General features: G+C 39.6%; 1 protein-coding gene across 1 annotated transcript; it reads right to left on the bottom strand.

Annotated features, from left to right (window-relative positions):
• Nucleotides 1-6,792: 6,792 nt before the first annotated feature.
• LOC122013977 lies at nt 6,793-7,313 on the bottom strand. The gene is made up of 2 exons (XM_042570180.1): nt 7,199-7,313; nt 6,793-7,109 (listed from the first exon to the last, which is right to left on the bottom strand). The coding sequence occupies exons 1-2, from the start codon at nt 7,311-7,313 to the stop codon at nt 6,793-6,795; spliced, it is 432 nt and encodes a 143-aa protein (XP_042426114.1).
• Nucleotides 7,314-12,851: the final 5,538 nt, after the last annotated feature.

Below are 12,851 nucleotides of genomic sequence, written 5' to 3' on the forward strand. Positions count from 1 at the left end.
TGGAGCCCAAGCTAGGGCCGGCCAAACCAAGGTGAGTTGGATCCAAGGTGTGGCCGACCCTAGCTTGAACCCAAGCTTGGTGTGGCCGGCCACAATAAATTAAAAGGTTTTTATTTTTTAAGATCTTTCTTATGTGGAAGCCATGGTTTTAAAAGAGAGTTTAAAATTTAAATCTTTCCTTTTATAGCTTTCTACAAAAGATTAAGTGAAAAGTTTGATATCTTTCCTTATTTGTAGTTAAAAGGAAGATTTTAATTTTTATAAAACTTTCCTTTTTTGTAACCATCCTCATGGTTTTAAAAGAGAGTTTTAAAATTATAAATATTTCCTTTTATAGTTTTCTACAAAAGATTAAGAGAAAGATATCTTTCCTTATTCGTATTTAAAAGGAAGATTTTAATTTTTGATAAAACTTTCCTTTTATGAAACCATCCTCATGATTTTAAAAGAGAGTTTTTGTCACACCCCGGGGAAATTCCTCCCGAAAAATTTCGGCAGCACCTCCCCTGTACCAGTGACAATCTGAACCTCACATACATGCAAAATACGTTAGCCACATGCGGCTGGGATATATATATATATAAATAACCACAACCACGCAGTTGAATATGTAGCCCACACGGCTATATCAAAAACACAGCGGGAAAACGAATATGAAACCCACAAATGCGAAAGTCCACCAAACACACCACAGGTATAAGTCCACAATACACGTATCAAGACATAGTATGAAATAACAACACCAAATCCACGAAACATGAAATATTAATAGTAAGAGACTAAAAAAAACTGATAAGAATCCTCGGATGTAACGCGGAAAGTGGGACCGGCTGGCAGCATACTCCAAGTAACTCCATGTCATCTACCTACTACCTGAAAACATAACAGTATAGACGGGGTGGTGAGTACAAAGAACTCAGCGGGTAAGAACAGAATAAAGCATGGTAGATACAACAGCATAGGAACCAAGGAATACAGTCTCCATAATAAGAATAGAATCATGCTATCGAAATATAACACATCTAGCTACAAACTGATACAACATCTATACAAAAACATACCTGACGTAATAGATGCACATGCTCGACTAAAATCAAGACCGTGATACCAAAATCAAGAAACTCACCAGACTAGCAACAGATCTACTCAAGACACCTGTGCAAATATAAATGCAACCGCATATACATGTAAAATAGGTGACATGTATGCAATATGACACCCAAATGCAACATACAAGGCGCAAACAAATTCAACAGCACACAATCACATGCAACTAATATCTACTAGACATGTATGCGAAAATATCTCCTTAGATGCACCGCGCATCATATACAAGAGTGCATGCATGCTCCATGATCACCCCCGCCACCTCTCTAGACACCACGACCCCTGTATGGCCGAGAGGTTTGGGTCCGTGACAAACCGTACTAGCCTCCAGTACAAGCACCGCTATAGGCGGCTGAAGCGGACGGTCAGCCAAGTAGTTATATAACTACATAGCTAAGGGTCCCTGACCACTCACAACTCAAGCTCTCTGACTACTGTACCATCAAGACCCACTACTCCAGAGTGGTCGAGGCTGACAGAGTATAATCACTGAACGGCTGAGCAAGCGAGACAGGACTAGCTCCACTCCTATCTACCACTCTCCAATAGTGGCCGAATGGGCAGCTATGAACAACTTACGACCCTCTCACCACAAGGGAGACATTAGTCGTCAGTATGCAATGAATGATGACATGATGTGAATAGTCACAATATAAATACCATCATCCATCGTGTACCCCAACATACCCAATAACCACCACAAACGTATATACATACTCCAACCCACAACATGGTCAACCAACTATACAACCCCAACACCACATACCCATCACGTGTACACTCAACATCAATATGCATGATAAACACGCTAATCGTACCAACCAGACAACTCTAGGATACAAACTCTATATATGCACATGCACAGAGTTATGATATCAAGGGTGAGACTGTATCGAGGTAAACAAGATCATATCAAAGCTCAAATAGAAAGAGACAAGCAGGAATAAAACAAATATACAGATTTAAGGTAATGCAACCTAAGCATCCGAATATAACCATGCTTTATAGTTCAAAGAACTAAATAGGAGATAAGGAAGAAATACCCGCCTCGATATATCCCACAATCAATAGAACCACCCCACGTCACGCTGCTCGTATAGATCACGGTCCTGTGTCACACATACAATTCATGTAATATGCATATATATATAATCCACATAATGAATCACCTACACTAATTAACTTACTCCTAAAAGAACCGCTAACCATAGGTGCGGCTCCCTTCTTTTAACCTAACCATATTAAATTTACATTCTAACCTAAACCACCCAATATTCAAATACCCTAACCAAAGGTTTTAATCCACAACATCTAATCTGATTTTTAAATCCTAGTAACCTAATGTCAACATGGATTTAGGATTACCACCATTCACTACTACCAAGCTAAACAAGAACAAAATTCAACACCCATTAAACAAACCCAATTTAACCACGTACAAAAAGGGTTCAACAGAAATACCTTCACTGGACTACGCTTACCTTGCAAAGTAGCAGTGAATCCAAAACCCACATCCCTCTCAAGAATTCTGCTGACAGTTACCAATTCCCTACAACAGAGACTACCCGTTGTATCCTCACCAACCGGTTCAAGCAGAAAGAGCAGCAAGAAATCATCAAACAATCTGTTACCAACAACAATAAGCTGATGTCCTTACCTCTGCTTCTTCTATCGCCGGAGATGATCACAACTCCGGTGGAGGAACCAATCCAATCAATCTGTGGTGGCTGGAATCACCACAGCACCTCTGTTCTCAGAATCAAAACCACTCGAATCAATACCAAAAGGAGGATCAAAACCCAAATTCAAGACAGAAACCAACCCCTTACCTCCAATATCCCGATTAGGGCTCGGTCTTGTTCTTGCTAACGAACAGAGAAGAGATCGGAAACCCTAATTCACAACCAAAACCTACCCGAATCAAAATCAAAAAGAAGATCAGAGGATCGATTTCAAGACCAAAACCAACCGCTTACCTCCAGGAATCACAGCTAGGGCTCGATCTGTGCTTGCCGACTAACAAAGAAGAGATCGATAAGAGAGTAGTGGTCGTTACCTCACCCGACCGGTCGACGCTGGCCAGATCCAATGCTTGATGCCCTCGATCCCCTTCCGCCAGCAAGCAAAAACCCTAGATCGAGATCTGTCGTCGTTGTTCACCGAGATCAGAGAAGGGAAAGGTCGGGAAGAAGGGTTGGGTTGTAACTAACCTCTTCTGCTTAACGCTCCAAGGTTCGCTCCTCGCCGGTGCCACCGAGAGAAGAGGAGATCACTAGTCTCAGTCGCGATCGCGGTGGAGAACTGGCAGAGTTTGCGTCGGGTGTTCGAGCGAGAGAAAAGAAGAAAGGAAAAGGGTCGGGTCGGGTTTTTAGGGTTCGGGTGAGGAATGAAGCCTATTAATAAGGAACTTAGGGTTAGTTTTAAGGGAAATAAACCCTAAGTACCTCCTCAATGAGACTCTCACACGCGTATTAAAACATCCCCAGTTTTTTTTTTTTTTTATCTCTCCCATCAACTATTATTTGAATAATCGTAATGCTGTACTAACAAAGAAATTGTCATAACCCATGGACATGACCGTATCAACATACGTTTATCGTTACGAACATAAACTCCTCAAACATCCCCACCCGAAGGACAAAGAAATGAAAATAACTCTCGCAGGACATCCAGTACGCTCCGCACTCCCGGACAACGGACAGTACCATGCGTCCATCTCGCCTCCTCGTCTACTCTGTCTGTGGGCCTTTCGGCGTATCCTGGAAGTCATCCTCACCTGTAATATAAATGGGGTGAGTCTACGACCCAACAAGTACATACCAATATGAGTATGATGATATCCATAAGGTAGTAGAAATAGCAACTAGTAACCTTTTAAAGAAAACATAGCACAACCAAGTACGACATAAGAAAGATATAACATGCAACAGTGATCCTACGTAGCTATTAAGGTGAATATGTCACATATCCGGTAACCACATTTAGAGCCAGTCAACAGTCCCATGAACCTAGAGGTACCTCGTAGAGAACATGCATCCAGTCATATAGCCGAAGCTAACCATATCAGTCAAGTTTGGATGGGCCCTCCCCGGAGCTCATCCCGGGTCACCCATCCCGTACTGCTACCACATATGCTCATACTCATCCTATTAGCTACATAAGAAAGGAAAAGATAAACTGTCCTCATTATTCTGTATCAGTTGAGCATGCCTTTCTATTGCATTCTTTCAGTAACCATTTTCATATTTAAGAAAAATAATGAAATCATGCATCCTCAAAAGAGAGTAATCAACCATGAAAATTCATCTTTTGTTCAGTTAGCCTTACTAGAAGAATCTAACAAAAATGTGCATCATGGTGAAAAGATAAATTAAAATTACAGTCCTACAGCACTGTACTAAGTTTCAACCCACATGAAATTTACTCCAATGAATCCAAAACTACATAAAGTTAACTCACGGAATATCAATAGTATAAATACAACAATTAGATACTGCTTCATGTTATAGATCTATAACTATCAAATGGTATAGAATATCTAGCATACTGTCCGAACCTTCCACTAACTTCATACATATATGGCATAGGATACTTAGTGGATATGAAATCTGTTGGTGCATAATAGAAGATAGGCTATATTTCTAATTGTTCCATATTTCTACATCTCCTACAGCCAAGGAAAACAACTAAAAGCTTACTCACATAATAGAGCCCGAGATGGAATTAAACTCCTACAGCATATAGGAATAGATAAAGAACCAGAGTAGGATCCCAACTACCCGAATTCAGTTAACATGAGTAAACTACAGCTACTTGGAGGATAAGCACTTCATTGAAAGAAGGACCACCCATCTCTATTATGACAACGAAGAGGAAACCAATACCAACCCAATTGAATCGATTCAACAACTCAAACAACATATGTCATTCGGTCAAGACAAGAGACTCGGCACCAGTACTTGGATCAACACTTCAACAGGACAAACTACAGCTGCTTAAGTACAGCACTACAACACAAGAAATTCCATAACCTTCTCAATTCTTCCAATCTTTACCGAACACAAATGTACAGCATCTAGACAATGGCAACCAAAATAGAAATCGAAAACCTCAGCAAAGAAACCGAATAATCTTGAGAGGCAAATCCACATTGAATCCCAGCTTCAAACAATGCTCACAGAAACCTAACGGAATGTAGCTAGATCATTAACAACCCTACCGGAACCCAAATGATCCTTCCCAAAGCTTCCAAATGCACAAAAGAACATGTTCAACATCATGGCAGCTACTCAGGGCTACCAAAGACTGGACACCAAGATCAAATTGACAAGAAGTAACCATTCGAAACTCATTCCAATCACGTATCAAAGCAAAACATTGAGAAAACCCAATTCAAAAACCAGATTCTCGCAGAAACCTCAAGCCGGGACATAAACACCATAGGGAAAGCTGATGCGCAACTCCATCCACCAATCTAACCCTATGATCGAGAATATCAACTTGTCTAGCTACTTGTTTCCTATCCTACTGATCTCAGATCTTCATCGTGACGAATCCTTACAGAGACTGCCACGAACTTGACCAAATCATCAAGACAAAGCCAAACCAGACCATTCCCAGTCACAAACATTGAAATCTACTACGAAATCTCGAAGGAAATCCCAATACAGAGCAAGAACACAAGGAAACCTGAAATCGCGTCAATTCCCAACCCAGCAGAAGCAGGAAAATTCACGAGGCGAAACCATAATACTACAGAAAACCCTAAATCACACTCCATTCAACCAAAACAACATCGAAGCATAGTATCAGGCTCACCTAAGCTCCTATCCTCTACCGTATGGATCTCACATCCTCAAATAGACATGTACTTGCCTTTCCTTGTGCTTCCGCCGAAAGCCCACGCCAAGCGTTACCTCGTCGCCGATGAGATTTGCCTAATCATGGTGTCCCCAGGGTCGGAGGCGTGGTGCTTCGCTTGGCCGGAGCTTAGAGCTTGGTGGGATGCTCCGTCGCAGCCAACGAGTTTGGACGAGAGGAAGAGATTGCCGATCGAAGGAGTCAGCGTTTTGGGCTACAGTGCACGGTAGCATAAGTTTTTCCCTTTTATACCTAAATTATCTAGCCTAACCTAGGATAATCATGTTTAATTAGTTCCTAGCTTAATTGTGTACCATTTGTTTCCATCTACCTTAATCGTTCCATCCCCTACCATGTGTTGTTCGGTTTTATTTTAATTCCAAAAACATTCCTAAAATTCATAGGAATCTTTATAATTCGATCTCGTAATTAGCGCTTGTGTGACCTTAGACACTTTCGTAAGTAAATTCTTTAATTTCGCTCATGGGTCCTTACACGTATCCCTAAACAGACCTCCCCTCCTATCCCCGCAAAACTAGTTATACGACCTCCGAAAAATTCTAGAAAAATTTCTAAAATTTCCTAAAATTTTCATAAGGTTATTCCACCATAACCCTAAAAATAAATTCGCATATCTTACATTCTCCCCCACTAATAAAAATTTGGTCCCCAAATTTACCTCTATCAACTAAAAGCAAGAAGTAGTAGATAAATTTATTCTGATTACTGAAATAAACTTTACTCACCTTCAGTAAACAGGTGTGGGTAACTAGCTCGTATCTTATCTTCCAATTCTCAAGTGGCTTCTTCATCTGCATGGTGTCGTCATCCGACCTTGACCAGTCGAATTACCTTGTTCCGCAACCGACGCTCTTTGCGGTCCAAAACCCGAACTGGAATCTCCTCATAAGATATATCCGGCTGAAGTACAACTGATACATCAGTGAGAATATGCGAAGGGTGCGGTACATATCTCCTCAACATGGATACATGGAAAACATCATGCACCTCAGAAAGTGATGGTGGTAGCGCCAGTCGATACGCCACCTCGCCTATCCTCTCGAGAATCTGGAAGGGTCCAATGTAGCGAGGTGCCAACTTACCCTTCAACCCAAACCTTTTTACTCCTTTCGTAGGGGATACTCGTAAGAATACATGATCACCAACAGAAAACTCTAAAGGTCTCCGTCTCCGATCCGCATAACTCTTCTGTCGATCCTGAGCCTCTGACAATCTGCGCCTGATGGTACAAACCATCTCTGCATCACGCTGAAGACTCTGTGGCCCCAAAATCTGTGTTTCCCCAACTTCAATCCATAAGGTGGGAGATCTACATGCTCTGCCATACAACGCCTCATAAGGTGCCATCTGTATCGCTGAATGATAACTATTGTTGTAGGCAAATTCTACTAAATGTAAATGATCCTCCCAACTACCTCCGAAGTCTATGACACATGATCTCAATAGATCCTCTAATGTTTGTATGGTACACTCAGACTGACCATCCGTCTGGGGGTCGAAAGCCGTACTGAAACGTAACTCTGTACCCATAGCCTGCTGTAAACTCTGCCAGAATCGCGAAGTAAACCGCGGATCTCTATCTGAAATAATACTGAGAGGTACCCTGTGAAGCCTGATAATCTCTCTACAATACAACTCCGCTAATCGATCCAATGACTCCGTCCTATGGATCGGAAGGAAATGAGCAGATTTGGTTAACCGATCAACGATTACCCAAATCGTATCATGTGCTCGCCAGGTCCTGGGCAGTCCTACGACGAAATCCATCGTGATGTGCTCCCATTTCCATTATGGTATCTGAATCTTCTGAAGCAACCCAGCGGGTCTCTGATGTTCCGCCTTTACTTGCTGACATACAAGACATCGTGCCACGAAATCTGCAATGTCCTTCTTCATGCCAGTTCACCAATAAGAACATCTCAGGTCTCTATACATGCGTGTACCACCCGGATGTATCGCAAATCTGGAACGGTGTGCCTCCTGGAGTAGGCATTCCTTCAAAGGAGGTGACTCAGGAACACACAACCTTCCCCGGAAGTATGGAATTCCATTTTCATCGCAAGAAAACCCTGTCGGTTGTTCTGGGGAAATTCTGCTACACAAAAATTGCAGATGCTGATCTGTAGCCTGAGCTTCTTTAATCCTCTCCACAATGGGTGATTGGGCAACCATAGATAATAGAATACCCCGCTCAGTCTGCCCCTGCTCTACTAATCCCAACTCAGAAAATTTCTGTACTAATTCAGTAACCATCACACGATGACAGGCTAGAACTCCTCGGGATTTTCTACTCAACGCATCAGCTACCACGTTCCCTGGGTGGTAGTTGATCGTACAGTCATAGTCCTTCAAGAATTCCATCCATCTTCTTTGTCTTAAGTTCAATTCTTTCTGAGTAGCTAGATACTTAAGACTCTTATGGTCTGTGAATATCTCGAAGGTAATCCCATATAGATGATGTCTCTAGATTTTCAGCGCATATATAATAGCTGCTAACTCCAGGTCATGCACCGGATAGTTCTTCTCATGCTCTTTAAACTGACGTGAGGCATAAGAAACTACCCGTCCATGCTGCATAAGTACTGCGCCTAACCCCTGCAATGATGCATCCGTATAAAGCACGAAGCCATCATCTCCGAAAGAGAGTTTTAAAAATTATAAATATTTTCTTTTATAGTTTTCTACAAAAGATTAAAAGAAAGATATCTTTCCTTATTCGTAGTTAAAAGGAAGATTTTAATTTTTGATAAAACTTTCCTTTTATGAAACCATCCTCATGATTTTAAAAGAGAGTTTTAAAATTAAATCTTTCCTTTTATAGCTTTCTACAAAAGATTAAGAGAAGGATATCTTTCCTTATTTGTAGTTAAAAGGAAGATTTTAATCTTAGATAAAACTTTCCTTTTTGGAGATCATCCACATGTTTTAATAGAGAGATTTTAATTTATAAAAGTTTCCTTTTATAACCAACCATGAAGGGAATCTTTAAAGAGAAATTTTTATTTTAAAAAATTTTGAAAATAAATTAGGCAATTTTAATTTTGTGTTTAAAACTTTCCTTGCTTGGAGGATTAGAGGTGGCCGGCCACATTAATAGAAGAAAAGGAATTTTTTTATCAATTAAATTTTCCTTTCTATGGCAAAGAGGATAAGGAAGGTTTTATTTAAATTTTCCTTATTTTCCAAGGCCAAAGAATATAAAGGAGAGGGTAGAGGTGCCTCACCTTAGAACAACATATCATCTAGTGTTCCTCTCTTTTCTTCCTTGTGGTGGTCGGCTCTTCTCTTCATCCTCTTCGCCTATTCTTCTTCTCAAGTGGCCGGCGGCATCATCTTCTTGGAGAAATATTGGTGGCTAGATTTTTCTTGGAGAAGAAGGAGAGATAGGAGGCTTTGTTTCTTGCATCCCTTGGAGCTTGGTGGTGGTGGCCGAACCTCATCTTCTCTTGGAGTTCTTGTGGTGGTCGAAACTTGCTTGGAGAAGAAGGTAGCTTGGGTGGATTCTTGTCTCGATAGATCGTCACTCACACGACGTCCGAGATAAGAAGAGGAATACGATAGAAGATCGTGAGGTCTATAAGCTACATAAGGTATACCTAGTTATTAGTTTCCGCATCATAACTAGTTCATCATTTTGTTTAGATCTTGAAATACCAAACACAAGAGGCTAGTGATTCTAGGTTTTGGATTTGTGATTCGAATTTGTGTTCTTTTGTTTTTTCGATCTTGTGATTCGATTGTTCTTAATGGTTAAACCTAGGTTACTATAAGGAGATTAAATATTGAATTTCTTTGAAAGACTTTATCAAGGCAGTGGTGGATGATCCCATACCCAAGAAGGTCTAGTGCCTTGCCATGTTTGACCTAGGGGCCGACCTCTGAAATAAATATTTAATCGAATTTGTAATATAGGTGGATTTGAATCAATAATGTAAAGTATCATTTGCGATCCAAGTCTAAACCTCTAAGAATAGATAAGTTAAATTTGGAATCAATAATGTTAAGTTCTGTTTGCGATTCCATATTTAATTTCTAGAGAACACAATAGGTTGTTAGGAAAGATTCAAGACTTGTACAAAATTTTTGTATAGGGGAACCGATACGATATTCCCAGTAGCAACCAACACTCTCCGGCTCTACTCACTTTAGTGATTTCGCCATCCGGAATAGAGCTCACCCGAACCCATTTTCTAGCCTTCTCAAGCAGTCTTTCGCTCTTGCTTCTCATCCCTCGGAAGCTCCATGCGCTTCCTTCTCGTCCGCTAGCGTACTCTTCCACAGCACCTCATCCCTCGGTCGTACCTGTAAGTACCTCGTGATAATTTTGATGTGATCAACCAAGTCAAGTTAGGTCCTGTTGTTGTTTACCCATGTGTCTAAGTGTGCAGGAACTTAGGAGCATAGGAAGTCGAATGAAAGATGCAGCTAGTGAGAAGGACAACATGGGACAGAGTCGATGGGCTTGATGCGACCGAGGGACGAGGTGCCGTGGAAGAGTACGCTAGCAAACAAGAAGGAAGTGCGCAGCATTTTTGAGGGACGAGAAGCCAGAGCAGAATCTTGCTTGAGGAGAAAAGAAGCTGAACTACCTTATGGAATGTGCCTTCCATGGCTTGGAAGGCACCATCGATAAACAGTGCGAAGGTGCCTTTAATAGCTTGAAGGCACCTTCTATAAATAGTGTGAAAGCGGCTTCAATGGCTTAAAGGTGCCTTCTCAGTGACTCTTGGTGAGGATAAAACTTTATCTTCGTACGGATAAAATTACCATACTAGAGGTGCCTTCCAGTCTCTGATAGAATTTTTCAAGGGCTATAAAAAGACCCCTGGAGGTAGGAATAATTGAACAACTCTTGCATTCATTTCCTAGCACATTTTTCAGAAAATTACATTTTTTGTCCTATAATTGCATCCTTTTCAATTTTAGTCCTGTTATGAGTTAATTTGCGTTCTTAGTCCTATAACTTGTAATATTTTTCAATTTCAATCCTTGTTCCTCCAAAATTGAAATTTTTCATCGGAAAATGTTGAGTTGTAAATTGAATTTGGGGATTTTGATTTTTTATAACCCATGTGGTTTTTATATTCCAACCACAAACTGGACATTTTCCATTGAAAGATTTTAATTTTGGAGGAAAAAGGACTAAAATTAGAAAATATTACAAGTTACAGGACTAAAAATGTAAATTGACCCATAACAGGACTAAAATTGAAAAAGATGCAAGTTACAGGACTAAAAATGTAATTTTCTCCACATTTTTTAGTGTTCAACAAGTGTAATAGGCTTCTCTGCCTACACGAAGGAGATCTTTTTCAGTGCTTTCTTCTGTCTTGGATTAATAACCACCTAAGTTATAACCAAGTAATTCCTTAATATATTTAATTTATTAGTTGATTAATTTCCTTTTTATAAGTGTGCTACTAATTTGAGTTAAAAGATTAAGAAGGATTTTTTTTATTTTTTATTTTTCAACAGGTAATTCACCCCTATCTTGCCGGCCCAACCTGTTCAAATAAGTGATATCAGAGTCAGGTTGTTTCAGAAGGACTAACCACCAACCGAAGCACAAGAGATGATCGGACTGAGCATCAACCCACCTAAGTTCGAGGGGGAGTTCACGATTTTGAAGAAAAAGATGAAGGTATTTTTTAAGACTGATTTTGATTTATTACTAATTATGAAATTTGGTTTTGAAGCACTAGAAGGCAAAGAAGGATACCATTGGACTAAGAAGGAGCAAGCCGACTTCGTGGAAAATGGAAAGTAGAGTTCCATCTGCTGAGCATCTTACCACCACAAGAAGTCAATCAAATCAGAGCCTACGAGTCAGCCAAGGAGCTCTGGGAGAAATTACCAGAACTACACAAAGGGACCTCGGAGGCAAAACTTGTGAGATAGGATTTTCTCCGAAACCATATCGTCAACATAAAAATAGCAAAGGCGACATGGGAAGAAACATCGTTCGAATCAGAGATCGAAGCCCTCGCCAGACTTGCGTTAATGGCAAGTCACCAAGAAGATAAAGACAAAGCAAGCTCGTCTGAAATGAGCATCGAGAGCATCAATGAAGGGGGAGCGATATCAAAAGATAGCAGCACTTCAGGGGTAGCTTAAGATTACGGGATTGACAAGGTAAGTTAGGTACGGTCTCTACCTCCTGATAAATTATTTCAGTTTATAAAAATGTTATCAAAAAATTCTTGTAAATTAGAAAAATAAATGACAAATTAAAAGGAATTCTATCAATATCTTGTTAATTAGAAAACTTCAACAAGATAAAAATAGAAAATAAAAAATTGAAAGCATAAATAGATGAGTTAGAAAATCGTGCATGCTCACATATTCAACAAGTTAGAAGATCTAATGGATTAAATTGGCACTTTAAATACCATAAGGGGCAAATTAGAAAAATATCATAGAAATATGTTCCTATGTCATTTTTGATTAATCCTATATGAAGGAATCTATTTTGGGTTCCAAAATCATATTTAGATTTTTTTTATTTTTGCATACCCTATTTTTTTCATAATTAAATTTTTTGAAAGTTAGACCTAGGGCTTTCAGACAGAAAATTAAATATTTAATTTCTTTAAAAGGCTTTGTCTAAAAGTGGTTTTGTTCCAATAACCAAGAAGGCCTAGTGTCTCGCTATATCTTGGAAGCCAATTACTGAAATGAATATTTAATTAACTAACTTTTAAGTATTTAATTGTTATTAAAATGCTTTCAAATAATTTTTTTACATAAATTCTGTTAGAAATTAATTAGAAGTTAATTTTTTTTTAAAAAAATAATTCATCACATATCTATAAGAAAATTTTTAAAATTTTCTGACCGTTATTGAATTATCTATCCAAATGTAA

This window comes from Zingiber officinale, chromosome 8B (assembly GCF_018446385.1).
Source record: "Zingiber officinale cultivar Zhangliang chromosome 8B, Zo_v1.1, whole genome shotgun sequence".
Taxonomy (NCBI): domain Eukaryota; kingdom Viridiplantae; phylum Streptophyta; class Magnoliopsida; order Zingiberales; family Zingiberaceae; genus Zingiber; species Zingiber officinale.